This window comes from Anguilla rostrata, chromosome 12, assembly GCF_018555375.3.
Source record: "Anguilla rostrata isolate EN2019 chromosome 12, ASM1855537v3, whole genome shotgun sequence".
Taxonomy (NCBI): Eukaryota; Metazoa; Chordata; class Actinopteri; order Anguilliformes; family Anguillidae; genus Anguilla; species Anguilla rostrata.
The window spans coordinates 15,600,103-15,621,647 of NC_057944.1; the positions used below are offsets into that span (position 1 = coordinate 15,600,103).

The 21,545-nt window shown below is 46.7% G+C and overlaps 1 protein-coding gene across 1 annotated transcript in view; it reads left to right on the forward strand.

The window, feature by feature from the left end:
- col4a4 (collagen, type IV, alpha 4) overlaps positions 1-21,545 on the forward strand; it is a 44,181-nt gene that overhangs the window by 16,178 nt on the left and 6,458 nt on the right. The window contains exons 5-37 of the mRNA XM_064301403.1: positions 4,874-5,008; positions 5,093-5,137; positions 6,533-6,649; positions 6,798-6,866; positions 7,383-7,418; positions 7,689-7,751; positions 7,852-7,887; positions 8,186-8,227; positions 9,574-9,654; positions 9,743-9,787; positions 10,635-10,697; positions 11,301-11,345; positions 11,441-11,494; positions 11,614-11,674; positions 11,915-12,019; positions 12,185-12,340; positions 13,239-13,328; positions 13,606-13,766; positions 14,309-14,381; positions 14,465-14,571; positions 14,714-14,897; positions 15,062-15,130; positions 15,390-15,497; positions 16,433-16,651; positions 17,043-17,201; positions 17,551-17,718; positions 17,893-18,036; positions 18,571-18,678; positions 19,056-19,237; positions 19,756-19,819; positions 20,550-20,624; positions 21,023-21,130; positions 21,299-21,406. Of these exons, the coding sequence (XP_064157473.1) occupies positions 4,874-5,008; positions 5,093-5,137; positions 6,533-6,649; positions 6,798-6,866; positions 7,383-7,418; positions 7,689-7,751; positions 7,852-7,887; positions 8,186-8,227; positions 9,574-9,654; positions 9,743-9,787; positions 10,635-10,697; positions 11,301-11,345; positions 11,441-11,494; positions 11,614-11,674; positions 11,915-12,019; positions 12,185-12,340; positions 13,239-13,328; positions 13,606-13,766; positions 14,309-14,381; positions 14,465-14,571; positions 14,714-14,897; positions 15,062-15,130; positions 15,390-15,497; positions 16,433-16,651; positions 17,043-17,201; positions 17,551-17,718; positions 17,893-18,036; positions 18,571-18,678; positions 19,056-19,237; positions 19,756-19,819; positions 20,550-20,624; positions 21,023-21,130; positions 21,299-21,406 (3,280 nt within the window). The remainder of the gene's footprint in view (positions 1-4,873; positions 5,009-5,092; positions 5,138-6,532; positions 6,650-6,797; positions 6,867-7,382; positions 7,419-7,688; positions 7,752-7,851; positions 7,888-8,185; positions 8,228-9,573; positions 9,655-9,742; positions 9,788-10,634; positions 10,698-11,300; positions 11,346-11,440; positions 11,495-11,613; positions 11,675-11,914; positions 12,020-12,184; positions 12,341-13,238; positions 13,329-13,605; positions 13,767-14,308; positions 14,382-14,464; positions 14,572-14,713; positions 14,898-15,061; positions 15,131-15,389; positions 15,498-16,432; positions 16,652-17,042; positions 17,202-17,550; positions 17,719-17,892; positions 18,037-18,570; positions 18,679-19,055; positions 19,238-19,755; positions 19,820-20,549; positions 20,625-21,022; positions 21,131-21,298; positions 21,407-21,545) is intronic.

Here is a 21,545-nt window from a genome sequence, read left to right on the forward strand (position 1 = left end):
GCAGTAGATGTGTGGACAGCAGTGTAATGTAAAAAGGCCTAGTTTTCTCTGGTGTAATGGACTGTAATGTGCTTTGGTGTTTCATAGTCTAGTGTGATGTACAGTTCTACATTGTGGTGTGGTGTATTCTAGTATTCAAATGCTTTGTTGTTGTTGTTGTTGTTGTTTGTTTTTTTAAGGGTTTACTTTGGAAGCAATGCATGTATGAGATATTGTATTTAAAATGAAAATGAATTGTCCTTCATATCCTTGTGCTGGTGCACTGCTGACACATTTAGACATTTACGTTTTGGCCTTAACAGATGCTCTTATTCAGAACAAGTACCAAGTTGAGCCTGTGGGCCTTGCTTAAGGGTGCAATGGAAGTGGCACTGCTGGAAGTCGAATCTTCAGTGTCCGAGTTACAGACTCAGCTCCCTAACCAATATTCCATTACTATCTATGCTAGTACACGGCTCAAACGTGTACACATGGTAGAGGTAGTCATCATATACAGCTTACCATAGTTTATACGGATCTTAATAGTGAACAAACATTTATGATGATAAGGAAATGCCTGATCGCAACTGTAAATAAGCCACCAGGCTATAATTGTGGGGCGACATAGCTCAGGAGGTAAGAGCGGTTGTCTGGCAGTCGGAGGGTTGCCGGTTCGATCCCCGTCCTGGGCGTGTCGAAGTGTCCCTGAGCAAGTCACCTAACCCCTAACTGCTCTGGTGAATGAGAGGCATCAATTGTAAAGCGCTTTGGATAAAAGCGCTATATAAATGCAGTCCATTTACCATTTGTACGAGGGTAATGGTTTTGCTAGTTAGAGACCTACAGTATGATTTTCACTGATTTCATGTAACTATCTGTTTAGCTATATGGAATGACTGTGTTATTTGCCAAGTCTATAGTTTGAGAAATGATAATGGAGGAGGTGAGGCGTGTCAGATCAGACCTGCTTCAGGTGCTAATGCCCGTGGGCGGTGGCGCTGTGGAAAGGGGGAGGTGCCGCACGCTGAAGGTGGAGGTGGCTCTGGCGGTGGGCGGGGCAGAGGTGATCGGGAGGTGACGTAGGGGTATGGAGGCGAGGGGGGTCTTAGGAATGTGCGGAACTGTGAGGGAGTGAGGTGGCGGTTTGCTCAGGAACGATGGAATGTTTGTGTGGTGCTCTAAAGGTCAGACCTGTGAAATTAAAAATTTAGTGGACTGTGTGGTGGTCACTGACGTGGAAAGCTTTGGGGACACGGAGGCGTTGCATCGCTTAGAGAGTGGTGATGTCACATACAGGGGTTCTTCTGCAGCAGAGAGGGTGGGAGTGCTACCTTTTAAAGGAGATCCAGATTCTGGATCATGCTGCATCAGTTTCCCTCCACATGGGTCACAGAGTAGTGCTCTTTCACTCTGCCCTGTTCCCTGTCTGCACAATACCTCACTACCTCTCAAACAAGAGAGCCTGTGACACAGTCAGTGCTTATTGTTAAACATGTGTGCCTGTCTGTGAGAGAGAGACATTTACAGGGATTGTGTTTGTTTGTGTGCGTGTGTGTGTGTATCTGTTGTGCGTCGGTGTGCGAACGTGTGTTTGTGCATGTGCATGTGTGTCTGTGTTTGTGTGTGTGTGTTGTGTGTTCGTGCGTGCGTGTGTGTGTGAGAGAGAGAGAGACTGCTTTGTCTTTGTGGCTGATTAGGTCTTTTCAGTCTCCTCCATCTTATCTGGCTCTGATCATGCCGGCCTCCAGCACAGTCCTCTGTACCCGCTCCCTGCTCAGGAACTGTACAGCACCGCCCACATCACATCCTGCTCTCTGACCCCCACGCCACCCTCACCAGATATGTGCTCATTACCATCACACCTGGAGCACGGGCACGCTCAATGTGTCTGCTCTGTATCTGAAGACCCGTTATTGTTATTATAACTGCTGCATGAGCATCCAGTGTGTCACAACAGGTATATTCAGAGGATTATGAGGTTATCTCAGGTAGTACATATTTCTGAAGATTAGTGGAGCTGTGTGTGTGTGCGTGCCTTTGTGTATGTGTGTGTGTCTGTAATATATAATGCATGTGGGCTGGTGTATTTGGGTTGGGGTTCATCACAGTAGACTGGAAGATCCCTCCCACCGGAGCTGGACCGGGTGCCATACCCAGTGCCAGGTTGTTTCCCGGGAAGTGGTGGTTCTGGAGGCCCGGCTGCTGGTCCTGTGGGCTGGGTTTCCGCCTTGGTACCTGGCTGCTGGTTCTGTGGGCCTCGGCGTTGGTTCTGTGGGCCTCGTGCTGGTTCTGTGGGCCTCGGTGCTGGTTCTGTGGGCCTCGGTGCTGGTCCTGTGGGCCTCGGCGCTGGTTCTGTGGGCCAGGCTGCTGGTTCTGTGGGCCTCGGTGCTGGTTCTGTGGGCCTCGGCGCTGGTTCTGTGGGCCGGGCTGCTGGTTCTGTGGGCCTCGGTGCTGGTTCTGTGGGCCTCGGCGCTGGTTCTGTGGGCCGGGCTGCTGGTTCTGTGGGCCTCGGCGCTGGTTCTGTGGGCCCCGGCGCTGGTTCTGTGGGCCGGGCGGCTGGTTCTGTGGGCCTCGGCGCTGGTCCTGTGGGCCTCGGCGCTGGTCCTGTGGGCCTCGGCGCTGGTTCTGTGGGCCTCGGCGCTGGTTCTGTGGGCCTCGGCGCTGGTTCTGTGGGCCTCTGCGCTGGTTCTGTGGGCCAGGCTGCTGGTTCTGTGGGCCTCGGCGCTGGTTCTGTGGGCCGGGCTGCTGGTTCTGTGGGCCTCTGTGCTGGTTCTGTGGGCCTCGGCGCTGGTTCTGTGGGCCGGCGCTGGTTCTGTGGGCCTCGGCGCTGGTTCTGTGGGCCCCGGCGCTGGTTCTGTGGGCCGGGCTGCTGGTTCTGTGGGCCTCGGCGCTGGTCCTGTGGGCCTCGGCGCTGGTTCTGTGGGCCTCGGCGCTGGTTCTGTGGGCCTCGGCGCTGGTTCTGTGGGCCTCGGCGCTGGTTCTGTGGGCCCCGGCGCTGGTTCTGTGGGCCGGGCGGCTGGTTCTGTGGGCCTCGGCGCTGGGTGCCCGGCCCTTTATTTGCACAGCTGGGCTGAAGCCGCAATGCGCTGCGCCAGCCTCCTCGGCCCGGCGGGCATAATAGCTGTTGTGACACGGACTCAGCGGGGGTCTTAGGGGGGCTTCCGATTATCACAGCCCCGCGAGCCGGGAGAAAGAGAGGGGCGACGCAGCCAGCACAGAGCTTACCCGCTGTCACATCCAGCGTGAGCACGCCGCTGACGCCCGCTTTATCAGTCCGGCAGGGCCCAGCCGCGCAGACACGCTAAACACACACGCCGAGGGGGAGGGGGGCGGGACACGCTAAACACACACGCCGAGGGGGAGGGGAGGGGCGGGAGGGGGGGCGGGAGGGCCCGAGAGAGCGGGGAAGGAAGGGGGAAAGGGTGGGCATGGAGGGGGGGGGTGGAGGGGGGTGCTGGACCAGTGACTGAAAAACTCAACTGTTGTGTGTTTAAAAGGATGGTGTAGTGAGGGTGCCATCCTGTATGAAATGGTCTTCTCGGTTATTCAGTATCTGAGATGTAATAGACTTCAACTGGAAGCCGTGCAGACACACAATAGAATCAAAGAGAACGGGGCTTTGTTCATTTACATGGGCCCTCTACCCTTTCCCATTGTGTCCTGATCAAAGGTAAACACACTGCATGTTTTCATTTATTATGAACTTCAAAGGAGTATAAGGGCAGAAAATGGTGGACACTGTTATTGTAGTGTGTGCGCATGTGTGTGTGTTATCGTCTAGTTCTACATTGTCATCCATGTCCATATTCACATTTGGACAACTATAACAATTGTGCATTTTAAAGGACACAGAACACACAGCTTTGTATCTCTCAAAATAGCCTAAATCTCACTCTCCCCCAAGCACACACAGGCATACAGACACATTATTTGTCTCTCCGTCTCACACACACTATTTGCCGTCTCTCTCTCAAACTTACATTGAATCTCTGTCGCTCTCTCTGTCACGCATACACAAAGACGCACACACACACACACACACACAGCTTAGTGTGATTCTGTTATGGCCAGGATCACTGACATGGCTTCCTACCTGTTTGTATCTGTGCGTTTGATTTGTTATTACACGCTTTGGGACCGCAGGCACTTCTCTGTACGTGTATGTGTAAGCATGAAGGAATTGGTTGTGAAATGTAATTAAAAGCAGCAAAACAGCTGTGCCAGACTTTCTCCCTGTTAAAAAAAAACTGTTTGTGTGGAGCTTACCCTCGCCTAATGTTTTTTTCCTCCACCCTCCCCTCTTCTGCCCCTTTAGGGTATGGGGTTCTCATGGCGTATGTTGTGTTTGACAGAGTTCTTTGAAAACTGTCATTCTCACGGGAGAAAGACGCTGTCTTTCTTTCTGCCAAACAGAATGTAATATATCATTATGTAATAGACACAAACACGCACAGGCACACACACGCACAGACATAAAAATTATGGATATGAGTTCATTATAAAACATGAAAGTGTGGTATGCTGCCCTCTTGTGGATAGTTTATAAAATGATACATCAGAATTTTGTTTTGTGCTGACCACATCCAAAATTGAGAATAGTGATATACATGAGGTTAATCAAGGAAATATACAAGCTTGAATACATGTTTCTTGTGCAAACCCACAAAAAATCATTCTTTTAGTATTTTATGGGAATTAAAAGTGAAAAGTTGTAGATGTTACTTTGGCTGAGGCAGTTTAGCCAATAAATGAATAATGACAGTGAACATTGCAGCTGTAAATCAAAAAATGTAAAATTGTTCCTACTGTTCAAATCTTTTACCCGGGATTAGAGTAAACTCTTTTTCTAGTGATCCTCAGGTTGGAAGTGTCTGTGCTTTCCCTCCCTCTCCAGGGAACCCCAGGAAGACCGGGATCACAGGGGCCCCGGGGCCCCACTGGTTTCCCCGGCCCTCAGGGGGCCCCGGGAGAAAAGGGACAGCACGGGGACAATGGCTTCCCCGGGACATCAGGAATGAAAGGGGACATGGCGAGTACCAGTGTCAAATATCGGCCATTTTGAAAAATACTAAGTTGTGTGTGTTGTGTCTCCTGACGCTGTGCTCTTTCACAGGGTAGGATGGGTTTGCCTGGGTTTGCTGGGATCGACGGTTTGCCGGTGAGTGTACCTGTGCACCATTCTGCAGACCGTAGTCAGTCCAGCACGTTGGATGGGCGGCTCGCTAACTTTTGGCTAGCATCAAGGACTGAAGGCTATAGAACCTGCAGAGCCTGTAATATTGCCACATGGCCATTGGCTACATCTTTCATAATCCACATGTAAGAAGCTATTCATTAATCAAACATGGATTTGAAAGAATTTTTTGAATCCATTGGTGAAAAGATGAGAGAGATCAGGTGGATTACTAGGACAATGGATGGATGTTGGCAGCTTAGTAGTCAGAAACAAATGACAATAGCCCCAGGATAAAACTGAACATGTCTGCCTTAATAATGAATACTGTAACTCTGTGGTTCCCAACCCTGATCCAAGTGGACAACAGTGTCTGCTGGTTTTCACTGTTACCCAGCAATGAATTGATCAATTAACTAATTTTACTTGTTTGTTTAGGCCTGAATTAGTTACTGATTTTTATGGTTAAAACAGAAACCAGCAGGCACTGCAGCCCGCCAGGATGTGGTGCTACTGATACGCAGGCTGCAGACCGTAAGCAAGAAACAGATGCATGGGCATATATAGGCTAATAGCCCCCTCTAATGGCCAGTATTATATATAATGAGCATATAATGTTTGGGTCAAAGACATAGTTTTTTTAATTAAAATGTCTCTGTACCCCACAATTTAAGATTTGTAATTAAATAATTCACATGTCAGCTTTTGTTAATGGATATTTTTCTACATTTTGGTTTCATCATGTGGAAATAACAGCATTTTTAAACACAGTCCTCTCATTTCAAGATACCATAACATTTGGAACAAATGGTTTCACAGGTGTTTCTTATTACCCAGGTGTGTTCAGTTGCTTCCTTAGTGCAGGTATAAGAGAGCTTTCAGTGATTCTGGCCCTGATTCTTATTCAGAGTGACAACTTTTACATAGCATTTATATTGCAGCCAATTATATACTGAAGCAATGCAGGTAAGTACAATGGCAGTGTCCTATCTGGGAATTGAATCTGTGGCCTTTAGGTTACAAGACCAGTTCCTTATCGATTATACTACATTGCCGCTTTTTCTTATATGTTCTCAAACCTTGGCAGACATTACAGGGAGAGGCTCAGTGCTGTTATCCTCTTCAGGAGGGGCGTCACCAAATATTAATTACAGGGGTGGCAATAATTTTGAAACCTATAAAATTGTGCTGCTCAATAATATCTTTTTGTTTTGAAAAAATATTGTGTTTGTATATAAGTATATGGCTCCCCCATATGTTTGAGCCCAAAAATATGACTAAGGTATGTGTTGTTAATTTTTGTTAATTTTCATATTTTTTCCACCGTCTCGTTTGTGTGTGTGTATGTATGTGTGTGTGACCATTTTGTCCTTGTTTTAGGGTCATCCTGGGCCAGGGGGGCACCCAGGACTTCCTGGTCTAGACGGCTGTAACGGGTCGAGGGGAGAGCCCGGTTTCCCTGGACTGCCTGGACGGGATGGACCTCCTGGGATATCTGTGAGAAAAACTATTGACACACATCAGTCTTTCCTGTTTGAACAGTGTATGTGCAGCGTGTGTATCAGTGTGGTGTTGCCTGCATGTTAAAGCCTGCTTTATGCAGAAGTCCAGGGTGCAAATGGGTCCAGCCTTTGTGTGTTTGCAGGGCATTCCAGGGCAGAAGGGGTCCAAGGGAGAGCCTGTCCATTATTTCAACATGCTCCCTGGTCTTCCTGTAAGCACAACCTGAGCTACACCTCCTCCATTCCACCTACCCTTCCTAAACCTCAGCTACCCTCCCTCCATCTCAGCATCAGTGCGTTGTGTTGTATTGCCTCCATCCCTTTTCTGTGGTGTGTAATATAGTGTGAGCCTACATAATTTGTAACTATTTATATATATTTGTGATGTACATCAGACAAGGGCCTCGTTACAAGGTGAACAGACACGTATTGACAGAAAAGGATGGTTGGCCTTTTATTAATCCAGGGAACCATAGCAACAGTGGATACTAATGAATATAATATTAATAAATGAAGAGCAAACAGGAAGCAAAACATCCACACGAAAAGCCAGGCAAGCCGTCCTCAACAGAAAACAATAATATAGGGATGTGAAGTTTGATACTCACAAGTCGACACGGTGTCATGCTGCTGCTTCAAAATACTGCTCCGCAGGACATATGTATGAACTTTGTGAAGAGCATGTCTTGTCTTTCACTTTAACTTTGATCTCCTTCTCTGTTGGACAGGGTGACCCTGGGCCAGCAGGGCGTGCCGGGCAACCTGTAAGTCATTTCATCAGTCTCCCTGCTTCTTATCATAACTGTTGCCAAACTTGTCCTTGTGCAGTGATGTATGATGACATTTTATTTACATGTGCTTATGAGTGTATGTAATAACCAAACACTGTCACTCTGTACTATATCTTTATTACCACCAAACACGTTGTCTCTACTATGACCACCAAAGTGCCCCAAAATATATTTTGAGTTCCAGTACGCAGCATCTATGGTATGTGTTAATAAGGTGTCTTCACAATGCTTACCATTTCACAGGGACCACCCGGCACCGCTGGCCCCATGGGCCCCATGGGACGCATCGGTTTCAATGGAATCGAAGTGAGTAATTCACCTTGCCTTGGACGATTCACAGAGTCAGAGAAAACCTGTGCATTCTCACTGTTTGTCTGTTTATCCATCTGTGTGCTTCTGTGTGCAGGGCCCGCCTGGTGTTCCTGGACCGAGAGGTGAACCTGTGAGTATGCATGGCTATTACCTGTAAGAGATACGGATATTACAGTACCATCTGTAAACTGTAAGAGGCAGTAGTGTCATCATTTCTGTTCATGCTGTATTTTATATTTTATCTTTAAAGAAGAAGAAAGTAAAATGTGACCTGGTGCCTTCAACAGAATGCAAGCTACACAACTGTCTAAACAGTGCATTACTGTGTGTGTGTGTGTGTGTGTGTGTGTGTGTTTGCGTGTGCGTGTGCATGTGTGTCTGCATGTGTGCGTGTGTGTGTGCGTGTGTGTATGTGTGTGGTCTTGCAGGGAGACATGGGCAGGCCACTTAAAGGAGACAAAGGAGAGGAAGTAAGTTCCTCATTTATGATTCAAATCGGCCATGTAAGCTGCATGGTGTGACTGTAACACACTGCAGGTCTGTCATTAAAGGCACTGTTGGCTGTTTCATTATGTTCAGTGTCTGTCACAGTCACTGCATCACTAACGCTGTAGAGTGTGACTATGTGTGGTGTGTGGGAGTGATAGCATTGTGTAATTTTCCATAAACAGTATTTAGTGCCTTTAAAGTAGTATATTAGTAATTATTACTGTCAGTGCCAGTGCTCTGTGTCAGTCGTAGTATTTTGTGTCTGTAAAATTTAAACAAGTAATTGTTCTGTAACAATGCTGTGCTTATGTAATAGTGCTTTTTGTCGGTAATGGCGATGTACAGTATGCTAGCAGCAGCAGTGTATGTCAGTGATACAGTAGTAATGTATGTCAGTAACAGTGCAGTTTATCGATAATAGTACCTTGGGTCAGTAATGGTCCTGTGAGTCACTCATAGCACTTTCAGACAGCAATAATTTGGTCTCAGCAGTAGTGTTGTATGTCAGGGCTGTTATATATCAGTGAAAAAGTGCAGAATTAGATTTTACTCACTATATTCAACTCACTCTCATTTGGTTCCATTCAAACTCTGCCACACCGAAAAGGGGAGTGCTACTCGTTTTCAGCCCTAATGTCTAATATGCCTCAGAGGGTTTTCAGGTTTGCTATGTGATTGTTTTTCTGAATTACCAGACATGTGTGCAAATCAGGTCGATTTGATTATGGGTGAAAACTTTGGGGTGGAATTTTACATCCAAATGAGTCACCTCAGTGCCTGTACAGTTTGGTTAGAACCATCTATAAACACAAAGAAAATAATTTAGGTCTTTTTAGCGCAAGGCCTAATTTGCAGTGGCTACCACCCACCCTCGCTAGGTGTGCTAGTTACATTTTCTACTATTTCATACCTCAGAATTAAAAATAGTCATTGTCATTAGGAAGGACCTACTGCACAAATGGATGTGGTATCTTAAATATCATACATAATTATGATTTGGTTTTTTTGTTATTATTTATTAAAATATTATTTAAATATTATTTATTTCCTCTTGGTCTCCAGTGAGAAAATTTTTATCAATTGTTCTCTCAAATTAGTAATCCGTTCCATCAAATTAGTAAACCAATTACATAATTTGTGGGTGCAGATCACTAATTTGAGGAAACAATTTACTCATTTGAGGGAAGGATCTATCAAAAGATTTTCCCCTGACCACCAGGTGGCTACATAGTTTCCCTATGTCATATAGGTGAAACTATGGTAGTGGACTTCTTTAAAACAAGGTGGCCTGCCTATTGTTGGTAATAGTGCTGTTTGTCTGGGACAGGGAGACCTAGGGCCCAAAGGCGAGCCAGGACCCTTTGAGACTGTTCAGCCACCAGAGGATCATCACAAACGAGGAGAAAAGGTGGGGAAGCTCTGGCGTCTCCGTGGTCAGCACTGCAGTGTCTCAGTACCTCTTCACTCTTTCATTCCTGTGAATTGTTCTCTCACAGGGGCTGAAAGGTTATAAGGGACTGTGTGGTGTCAGCGGCAGAGATGTAAGTACATGTGAGCTGGCTACTGTACTTTTCTGTGTCTGTAAGCAGAGTAAGTTTTTTGCATTACGATGTCTTAGGTGGGCCGCCTCAGTGTTTTTCAAGTCGCCTAAGCCACCTATAGAAGAAATAGCACAAAATCCCCCCCCCCCCCCCTTGGTAAAATAATTAGAAATGTTCCATGCATTTATTGGTGCAGTTTGGTTGCAATGTACACATTTCAAGTTTTTAAAGTTTTGACTGCTTTCAAGTTTACATGCACCCTTAGTCACAATAAATTATCATCAGTAGAATCTGTTTCATTGCATAAAAGAATGAGACAGTAGACTGTGCCGACAACAGCAAGTGCCACTCACACGTCCATATAGAAGTGAGTTTTAACAGAAAATGCCTGCCTTTACAGATGTTCCCACTTCTGTGGCTTGATAGGGCAATTGTCGGTTTGTTTATGAGGCATCTGCCGACTTTCATCGTATATTTATATTTATAGATCATTATGCCATGTAATTGGACGTAATTCCCTGAAAATATCGTAAATATAATGATTTATGCAAATATGCAATCTTTTTAAAATGGAATGGGAAGTGTAAATGAAGTTTTACAGAACTTTACACTCTACAGCCTGCTGAATATAGGGGGACAATGCATTGAGCTGACAGTTGACGGGTGGCAGTGAAGTCAGACCGTCCGAAGTCGCTGTCACGCAAAGTCACTGAAAGTCCTTCTTTGAGCCAGGAAAAGCCCAGAGACTACAGTAGTGTGTGTATTTGGGTACATGTGTACTCATGTGGGTGTATGACACAAACCAGCAGGAGGGTGGCGGTGTGACAGAATCCGTTTTGTGTCTCAGGGAAGAGACACCCCCCCAGGACCGAAAGGAGAAAAGGGCATTGTGGGATTTCCTGGAGAGCGGGTAGGAGCTGTCACGCTGCCCTGTTCCTCTCTGTAAATGCTGTCAATCATATTGGTTGAGCTCTGTGTCTCTGCCTCTTTAAGTCTGTCAAATGTGATATTGCGCTCTTGCACAATGAGGCCTATAGGCCTATCATTTGCTTTTTACTCTTAAGCTCTCATGGAGCACTGCAGTCACGTATGAATGCTTAATTCCATTGTCATTAACATGTTATCTGTGATTTATGTATATTCTCATGGATATAACTCATGTTCAATAGCTAGGTTGGACTTTGTTTTGAAGTTTATATTGTCATAAAGAGGATGGTTAATGTAGGCTGTGGCTGTAAGGAATAGCTCCTGGCTGTAAGAGGGAATGCTTCAAGTAAACTTGTGGACGTTTGGAGGAGTAGAAAGGAATGAAAATGTGTTAATCCTGGCTGTAAAGGATCATCGCTCCTCACTGTCCCAACTGGAGATGGTAGAAGAAGAATATAGATGGAATTAGAAATTCCAACCATCTCACCGGCTAGTAGAAACCTGAAAAGGTATAGTGTGACCTTTGTAAGGGAAACAGTACCAAGTGTGGTGATGCACACTCATGCATGCTGTGTTCTGTTTTTAGGGCCCGCCTGGATATAGTGGGTCTCCTGGACTACCTGGAGAAAGGGTGAGAGTGGGAATTAGTGAGAATGTGTGTGTATTTGAGAGACAGTGTGTGTGTGTGGATGTATTATTTATAGCTTTGCCTTTTTCCCTCTCTAGGGTTCAGGTGGGACTTTTGGACTTCCAGGTCTGATCGGCAACCCAGGGCCCAAGGTGAACTGGGCTCATGACACGCCCCTTGCTTACACAGTGTTGAATTATAGATACCGCCTCCATGTTCCTCTAGCCCCAGGGCTGAAAATGTGTGTAAAATGTGTTGCAATTCATTGAAGGGCATCAGAGGAGACCCCGGGGAGAAAGGACGCCAAATGTTCCAGCAAAATGATTGCACAGGTGAGGACAAACTAATAACACCGGTACTAGCGCCCTACTGTAAATCCATTAGAAATATAGCAGACATGTGGGCACTGATACTTAACTGACCACCGGATTTGAAGCCGTTCAACTGCATCAGACCAGCTCAATCAGTGAAGATGGATTATCCCCATCAAATGTGGTGGTGACTTGTAATATTTAAAAACTGGCCACTAGCTGCACGAGGAAGCGTCATTCCTATGATTTCCTGTTTTTCAGGGAACAGCGGTGACCCTGGCCCCCCTGGGCCAATGGGTGCCCAAGGGAGCAGGGGGGAGATGGGGATGCATGGGGTGCCTGGGTCTCCTGGTGTGACAATTGTGGGTAAGCTGCTCCAGTACAGATATACCTCAAAGATACACATCCACCTACCACCCACCTTCCCATCCCTGCTGTGAACAAGCTTAGTGTTTATTGGCAGAGAAGAGCAGCAGGCTTACCATTGGAAGGTCAATGGAGTGATTGACAGGGCCGTACTGCCTTCCTCAGGGCCCAAGGGCCAGCCAGGAGCTCCAGGCCCCACTGGACCCAAAGGGATGAAAGGAGACCCTGGGAGGTTCTATGTGAATGGGCCAACACCCGGAGAGCCTGGGAAACAGGGGCCCAAAGGGCCAAAAGGGGCCATAGGCCAACCTGGAAATCCAGGTATGAGATTTCTGAAAAACATAGCATCCCTGTAACTCCCATCCAGCCTCTCCCGCTTACCTAACCATTACACTTTTCCTCCCTTTTCCTCTTTTCTTCCCTTTGTCTCCCTTTCTCTCTCTCTCTCTCTCTCTCTCTCTCTCTCTCACTCTCTCTCTTTCACTCTCTCTTTCGGTTCATTTGTTGTCTTTGTCACCTCTGTAGAAGCATGTGACTTCTTAGAACCTTAAGAATAATACAGTTCAATAATGTGTGATCTAGTGGTTTTATGTTTGTCAGTTTGTCAGTACTTTCTAATACAGTAGATGCTGTCTTCTTCCCGTAGTATGTTTGTGTTCTGAACTCTGATGCCTGTTCAATGTCTGTTCTGCATGCTCTTATGCTGTTCGATATGTGTCTCCCTGACATGACATCATCACTGTGTGTCTGATGGTGTTTTTGGGGTGGGCTTCCGGCAGGCTTTGGAGGTGAGCACTGTTTTTGCTTATCTCAGCAACATTAAGGTTATGAAAATACATTTAGAAATCTTTGTTTACAGAATACTAGATTATTAAGAGAAACATGTTTGTTTATCATTACTGTGGTAATGTAGATCCAACAGATTTAGATTAGCAGGTTTGGCACTCTCCCGTTTCCAAGCTGGAATTCTGAAGTACTATACGGCATTGAGAGAGTGAGACAATGAGGAGATAGAGATGACGATCAGTGTGATGGGAGTATATTTCACAGAAGAGTCACCGGATAACTCTGGTAGTGTTAAATCAGCTGACTACGTCAAAAGGAGACACTGTTAGCGTTAAAAGTATTCTATCAAAGTTGATTTTACATGTATTATTAGATTACATTTACACATTTATTGTAGTTTGTGTCTGATAGGTTGATGTTTTTAATCACACAGGGTATTACTGTGTGCCTGGCCTGACGGGAGACCCTGGTGAAGATGGAGATAAAGGTCCACCTGGACCTTCCGGGTACAATGGCATAAAAGGTAATGCCTCTGTGAGTGTGCATTTGCACATGTGTGGGGGTGTATCTGCGCATGCATTAATGTGTGTCTTCATATGAGTGTGCACTTTTAAAAGTGCAAATATGAGAGTGTAGAGAGCGTGTATGTGTGTGTGCATGTCTGTGTGGGTGTATTCTTTTCTGTGGATGCACTGTATGCATATCAGTGTCTGTATTTCTGTGTATTTGTATGTGCATACAGGCGTATGTACACACGTGTGTGTTTGTGCATGTTGCCATTTTGGTGTCTCCTCTCACAGGTGACAACGGAGACTGTGAATGTGGGGGTCCCATGAATTTGATTGGAAACACTGGGCCTATGGGTCCACGGGGCCCACCAGGTTACCGAGGCCCCCCTGGAAGTACAGGGAGGAAGGGCAATGTAGGCGAGCTGGGGGACCCTGGAGAAAGGGGGCCACAAGTGAGCACAGATATCACCCCTCTCTGTACTTAAACAGACACAGACACACACACACACATGCACAAACACCAACACACACACACACGCACACACACACACACATACACATGCACAAACGCACAAACACCAACACACACACGCACACACACACACATATGCACAAACACACACATATACATGCACAAACACATATACACATGCACAAACACACATACACATGCTCAAGCACACACACACACACACGCATCATGCATGCATTTCAAGAGAAACCCCAAAATTAGCAATCTGGCGTGTGTTGGGCTGCAACCTGTAGACGTGGTCTGGGTAGGTGGGTGCAGGGCTCTTATGAGGGCTTCACCTGTCTTGATGACTCACCAAAACCAGACATAATGTTCACCCTGTTGATTACACTGTCTGACACTCACGCCAACAGCCATTGTCTTTTAAAGCTAAAACACTGCAAAACAATCAAGCTGGTTTGTGTGGATTATGTCCACTGCTTTGCCTATTTAACGCTGTTCTATGATGTTTTCTTTTTGCAGGGCTTCTCGGGATTTCCAGGGCATCGAGGTGAAAAGGGTCAGAAAGGTGACCTCTTCATCGTTGACATTAAAGGTGAGATGCAGCACTGTCATACAGCGTGTCCCTGTGGGCTACGCTACTGGACAGATTTTAACCAGCCAGTGGTTTACCCACAGGTCCGAAAGGTGACCAAGGGCCCCCTGGCCCCCCTGGCCCTTTGGGATTTTTTGGCAGACCTGGGGAGGAAGGGAAGCATGGTGAAATTGGGAGCCGTGGCCCTGAGGTAAATATACCTGAAGAAGTTCACAGGAGTTACTTTTATAACACAACTAAAGCCAATGGTGTCCACGATGTGTGTTGATGTGCCTGGCTGTTCTGTATTGCTTTGTTCTCACGGCTCTGTGTTTGATTGCTTTGTCCTTCAGGGTGATAGTTCCCCGGGGTTTCCTGGTGACAGAGGGTATACGGGTAATCCTGGGGAAAAGGGACCCCCTGGTCTAGTGGGCCCCCCTGGCATTGGTATCATGGGCCCTGTGGGCAAGCGAGGACCGCAAGGAGAGGAGGGCCCCCTAGGACTTACAGGACCCCCTGGACCCAAAGGTGTCCAAGGTAAAACCCCCGGGGGGTAGAAGGACACCTTACGGCCAGGTCATGGTGTTATGTGTCCTGCCTTTGATACAGACAGTACTGTGCACTGCTGCACATGTGTTTTATGATCACCATGGTCGAAATATTTTAGCCCAATCCCATTCGCCTCTAAATGTTCCCTACAGGTGACTCACAGCCCTGCATGCCCAGCGATCCTGGTCCTTCTGGCCCGAAGGGTCTGCCCGGTACCCCAGGTCAGCTGAAGCATGCCTCAGTGATCTTACCCTGTTCTGTCTATGGCTGCTCAAACTTCATTTCCTGATGCACTTTTGCAAAAGATGTGACTGTATTTTCAGCACCTTTTTTGTAATGTTGTTAATGTATTTGTTTTGGTAGTTGTCTCATATTGTGTGTTATGTTATTTTTCACACCCGGACTGTAAACCTCATGTCCTTGCTCGGGGCAAATGAAGTGAATTAAGACTGACCCGCTGCTTTGTCTGGCCCTGTCCAGGGAACAGAGGGGCACCAGGAAGTGAGGGATACCGCGGGTATCCTGGGCTAGACGGGCCCAAGGGGGAAAGGGGACAGCCTGGGCCTTGTTGTGTGAGCGGTCCAAAAGGTACTGAGTCAGGTCAAATGTTCACATTGCATGTAGTAAATACGTGTGTGTGTGTGCGAGCCAGTTTTCACTGTTTGTCCGTGCACAGAAAAGAAAAGATTTAAAGGAGTACCATGGTGGTTGAACGTGACACTTCCCAGTTGTCTTTAGGCAACAACAAAACAAATGTGCATAATTTTTTTATTCTTCAGTCATTTCAATGTACTTTAAAACGTATTTTTCTAAGCCTAAATTTCCCACTATAAAAATTCACCCGAACCGTCTGGGTGTGGTAATGAGAACTGTCAGTTAGCTATGATTGACAGACCGTGTCCCCTTACCATAGCTACCCCCATGATACGCGCTCTCTTTGGGAGACTGAATTTTCACAAGCTAGCTAGCTTAGTAGTATATCAAGTATCGATAGATAGCTAAGGTAAGGACGTTGACTTATATCCAATTATAATATTTGCTATCTAGCTAGCCAAGTTAAGATAAAAGCACAACTATAACGTCCCCATAAAAGCAAACTAGCAAGCTAACGTTATCGATAACATTGCCTTATGAAAGCAAACCTCCTAGCTAGCTAACGTTAGCTAGCTAGCTAAATGAATATAACCAGAAATAATCTAAAGGCACTCTAATTTAAGTGAACCTAACGTTAGTCAAATATTTGCATTGTCTGAACAGCAGGACGGTGTGTCCTGTCAGATTTCTTTACGGGGCGTGGAAATGGGAGTGGTTACTGTATTCGTGACGCAGAAAAATGACAACTTTCTCAACCGGTTGAAAATAGGACGCATATTTCTCCAAAAATACAGAACGGACATATTTACTACTTTGCTCATTGTGTTTCTTCAATGCCTCTTGTGCAAATAGCACATAAAACCGAGAAAGTGTGAAAATCACCATGGTACTCCTTTAATGTGTGTGTGTTCGCGTTCCTCCTCGTGCAGGAATGCCCGGATGGGTAGGAGATGTGGGAGACCCAGGCTCTGAAGGGCTGAGCTATGATGGCTTTCCGGGAGAGCGGGGCGAGCCTGGTCCACCAGGGTTCCAGGGCCCGACAGGAGACTCTTTAAACGGTGCATCCGGGCCTATGGGGCCCAAAGGAATACATGGCTTTTCTGGTCCCAAAGGAGTTCCGGGGCCTCCAGGTCCAACTGGAGAAGCAGGTACCAGCTGTGTGTGTGAAAAGGAGAGGGAACAGGAGTGTACGTGCTTCTCTGCCTCTTTAAGTCTGTCAAATGTGATGTTGCACTCTTGCACAATGAGGTCTATAGGATTTGTTTGTTTTTTACTCTTAAGCTCTCATGGAGCACTTGCAGTCATAATATGAATGCTTTATAAAGTAATGATTTCCTTGTCATTAGCTAGTTATCTATGATTTATATACATATAACTAATGTTCACTAGCTAGGTTGGACTTTGTTTTGAAGTCTACATTGAAGTCATTCAAAGGATGGTTAATGTGGGCTATGGCTGTAAAAAAAATAGGCTGTTAGAGGCAATGTAGATGAATTGTAATTATGTTGTAGTTGAGTGTTAATAGAGGGGCTTTCCCAGGTGCCCAAGGGTCCCCCGGCCTGCCTGGGAGAAAGGGGCCACAGGGGGACATAGGGGAGGAGGGTGAGCCAGGCCCCCAAGGCCCAACACCTCCATGTAACATGGGAGGGCCAGGAACTCCAGGCTCTAATGGATTAGAAGGTGATCGAGGCCCTACAGGTGAGTCTTCTTGCATAGAGCAGCATCTTCACCACTGAGCATTCAACCACTAGGTAGGAGCAGGTTAATTGGGTGATGTCAAAAGTACACTTAACATGATACTCTAGCTCCTATTTCCTACTCACAGTATGCTTGCATCTAAGTTTACAGTGGCACCATTATGAATGTGTGTCTGTGACTTTGCTATGTTGCAGCTAGACTGTAATGAGCTTCTTTCTTTTTGCCAAGATAACAATGATGCTGTTATGACAGTGTGTTTGTCTCCAAGGTTACAGTGCCAGTAATGTCAGTATGTATCTGTTTTATATGGAAGTAGCCACACTGTTATGAGTATGTATCTATTTCCCAGGTTATCAGGGTGATAAAGGTGATCTGGGAGACACAGGGCCCCCCGGGTATGGTAGGAAAGGACGCCCTGGGCAACCGGGCCGCCCGGGGCAGCCTGGGTGCCCTGGACAGCAGGGCCCCGCAGGACCTACAGGGGACCCTGGACTCCAGGGCACGCCCGGACAGAAGGGTGAGTGGAGATGCTGGACCAGGCTATCAGGGTTTGATGCCACGGCTACGCTGGAACATGGGCTGAATTGCTGTACATGCTTCGGAACACGCATGCACATTGATGTCATGCCTGCTCTTGGACTTGCACTGTAATGTTATACGTGCTTTGGAACGTGCTGTGTCATGCCTACAGGCTTTCGTGGAGTCCCTGGTGGAGACGGGCCGCCTGGTGGCCCTGGACAGATAGGGCCACCTGGAAGTCTGGGACAAAAAGGGGAGAGAGGGTTCCAAGGCCGTGATGGCCTGTGTGGGGATGATGGACCGAAAGGAGAAAAGGGTACTGGGACGCATAATGCCCCACGCGTTACAGACGTATTTTCTCACTTTTATATTCAATAACTGCCATCTCACATAGAATACATATGCTATGCTATTATTTAATTCACACACATCATACAGTGCGTAGTCTGACATTTCACTCACACACTCTGTACCAAGTATGTGCAATACAAATGAGCAAGCAACAACCAGGTGGCTCATTTGGTTAAGTCAACCACGCTCTGGTGAATGGATGAGCCCCACAGTTTCGGATTAAATCCAGACCGTCCCAGTGCCAGCTGTGGCCTGTAGCTCCATAGGGTCAAGTGGAAGCTCAGCTGTAGTCTGAGGTGTGGAAAGAAGGAGATTGCCAACGCCACTTGTTTTGGAGGAGAAGCACAGATGTCTCGCTCTTCCGAATCAGCTGTGGGGTTCGTGCATGAATGCAGCTGTGGTTGACGTTTCACTCATACGCTCAGCACCATCTATTGTGTGTTTCATTCATACACAGCTCTGACTGTCCCTTGATTTCTCCTTCCCCCCTTCCTGTCAGGCCCTAGAGGGGATCCGGGCCCTCCTGCACCCCCGCGAATCAGCAGGATTAAGGGCTGCACAGGCGGCCCTGGAAGCCGTGGCCCTCAGGGCTTCACTGGAAGAAGAGGTGACATGGCTATGCCACCAGTCAAATTTAATTTGCATAAAGTGAACTCATTATCAATGTCATAATAAGCAACTAGCTTATTAAATGTCTAATACGTCTGGCTTTAATTATATAATTAGTGTTTACAGAGTTTTACTCATAACCGCAGATTCTTGTTTGGGCTCTCATGGCCACTAAACGATGTGTGCGTGTATACATGCAAGATGATGGGATTGTACTGTGCATTAAAGTTAGTGAGCTTGGTAAAGCCAATGACCAGTTATACAAGATGCAGTACAATGCGGTTTTGTTGCAATTTAGTCAGTTGAGTGTAATGCACTCCATAGCTGTATAATTACATCATTTAAGTGCTGTGTTTAACACTGATAATTTCTCAGGTGATAAGGGCTGGCCTGGAGATATTGGTGACCCTGGGTATCCCGGTTGGGACGGCCCACCAGGTTTTGAGGTGGGCCCACGAGGACCACCTGGGAAGAGTGGGCGTAATGGTGGCCCTGGCCCACCTGGGCCCACTGGTCCTAGGGGACTCGCTGGTTTCCCTGGAGACGCCGGTGACCAGGTGAGAGCTGAGAGATGACTGGCAGCACTGTCCCTTAAGCAGTCACAGCGATTCACTCTTCAGAGTCTGAATTTGAATCAATTCACCTGTAGCGTGTTAGCTATAGTGATTCACTGTCTGTGTGTATTTAGAGTGGCATGATGCTGTAACTGTGCAGACATGATGCTACTGTGTCGTGTGTGGGGGTTACAAGGTGGTTTAATTGTGTTTTAGTGTGGTGTGATGATTTCACAGATATGTTTGAATATGTCATAGTGTGTTGTGATTGTGTTAGTGTAATGTTATACTGTTATGGTGTGGCATGATTGTGTCAAGTGCCGTGGATGGTGGGAGTGGTGTGTCTCCCTTACTGCATGACATTGTAGAGTCACTATGTAATTTGAGTGTGTTACAATGTGGTGGACGGTGTTGGAGGTGTGATTGTGTTGAAGTATGGTGTTTAATGGTGTTTGGATGTTTGTTATTATAAGTTCTGTCAGGAAGAAATCTCTGACCAGCACAATCTCTGGCTCTTTCAGGGTGATCCTGGACCCAGTGGATTTCCTGGTAATCCAGGCCCCCCCGGAGCCAATGGCATTAAAGGTCAGACTGTCCTACGATACAGTATAATGTTTCTCTAAAGTACATGATGCTAGAGCACTGGGGGCTCTCAGGGTTCAGAGTACACTCTGGCTTCCGGGGAAAGGTTCTGATGAGGGCGGGGGGTGCAGTCGCTGACTAGGAGGGCTGAGGTCTCTTGCGGGGGGTGGGGCTGGTCTGTTACCTAGGGGCTGAGCTCCCCCTGGTTACCCCATAATGGGGTGAGACTGTAATAGATGTAAGGGGGCTGGCAGAGGTGAGAGTTACTGAGAGCTAGCTGAGCAGGTAACTGTATATAGCATGTAAATGAGAGAGAAGGGCTAAATAAGACTGATGTACCGTTAGCCTGTTTCACTGCAGTCAGGAAGTATTAAAGCAAAAATACCACAAGCATTACAAAAGCCTGCATGACAGGGTTCTGATGAGTTGACAGGTTTGTTCAATCTTAAAGACCCTTTTGGAAGGGTTTTAAGTGGAAAGAGCCACAATCAAAGACACTGAGAGTAATCTCCATTCTACTCAAGATGTTATTATTGACGATGACTAATGCCGCTGTCAGATCCAACAAGAGAAGTATATTATGAACCCACCATCAGGTCCTATGAGTAGATTGTTAGTTAATCTGACAGCAGCTGTTTCAGTGCTGATTGGGGTGACTGGGACACAAGAGGGCATGGTGACTGAGAGATACTGAGTTTGAGGAGGTGGTCACTTAGGCTCTTTTCCTGAACAGGAGACAGAGGGGACTCTTTGGGTGCTCCCGGTCCACCTGGCGACAGAGGACCGCCTGGTGATAATGGACAATGTGGTAAAAAGCTGCAGCATAATCACAAAACTGGGGAGGGGCCTGGCAAAGATGGGATGTGCATTGTGCATGTGCACAACCTCTGACAATCAATCCCTCTTTCTGTGAATGTACTGAACTGCTTGTGTCATTGTTTCCTCTATGCCCTGGCCTGAAGAAATTTGTTTTCCATGATTAAAGGGTACAAGTTTCCGTTCTTGTATCTTTCACGTGTGATGTCGAAGTATTCCAGTGTGAGTGCTAGTTCATTTGAGTGCTTATTCAGCTGAGTTTGGCAGTTCATTTTTAAGCCAGTCAGTTATTGTGTTTAAAAGAAGGTAGAGTAAACATGAGGTTCCTGAACTCAGATTAGGTTGCTTCACAGCTTATTTGTGCTTCTCACTGTTCTTTTTGGTCCTCAGCTCCATCAGGTGAACCAGGTGATGATGGTGACCCAGGAATGCCTGGTGCCCCAGGGTGCAGGGGCCATCCTGGTCCGAAAGGACACACGGGCCCTCCAGGGCCCCCAGGTAATGAACGCATCCCAGGCTGGTTCTTAAACTGGTCCCTGATTGTCTTGCACTTTCACTGATCTCTGTTGTCTAACTGGATGGAAGGGTTGATTATTATGTTGACTGACAATGTTGCCCAGGGAAACATGCCCCAGTTGATCCTTTATCTTCACTGTTTGCTGGAAGGTGCTTGCGGGCCTCCAGGGCCTTGTGGAGAAACAGGGGCTGAAGGGCCAATGGGCCAGCCTGGATATCCGGGGCCCAGTGGAAACCCAGGATACCCTGGAATCAGAGGTATACCTCTTCAGCATCAGTTATTGCCTTGAAATCATGAACCAGATTGTATTTGTTATGCATTGGATGGTGGTGTGTACTGTATGACTGGAAAATATTCAGTAAACTGTTGTTAAATACTATAGTTTACTGAAAAGTT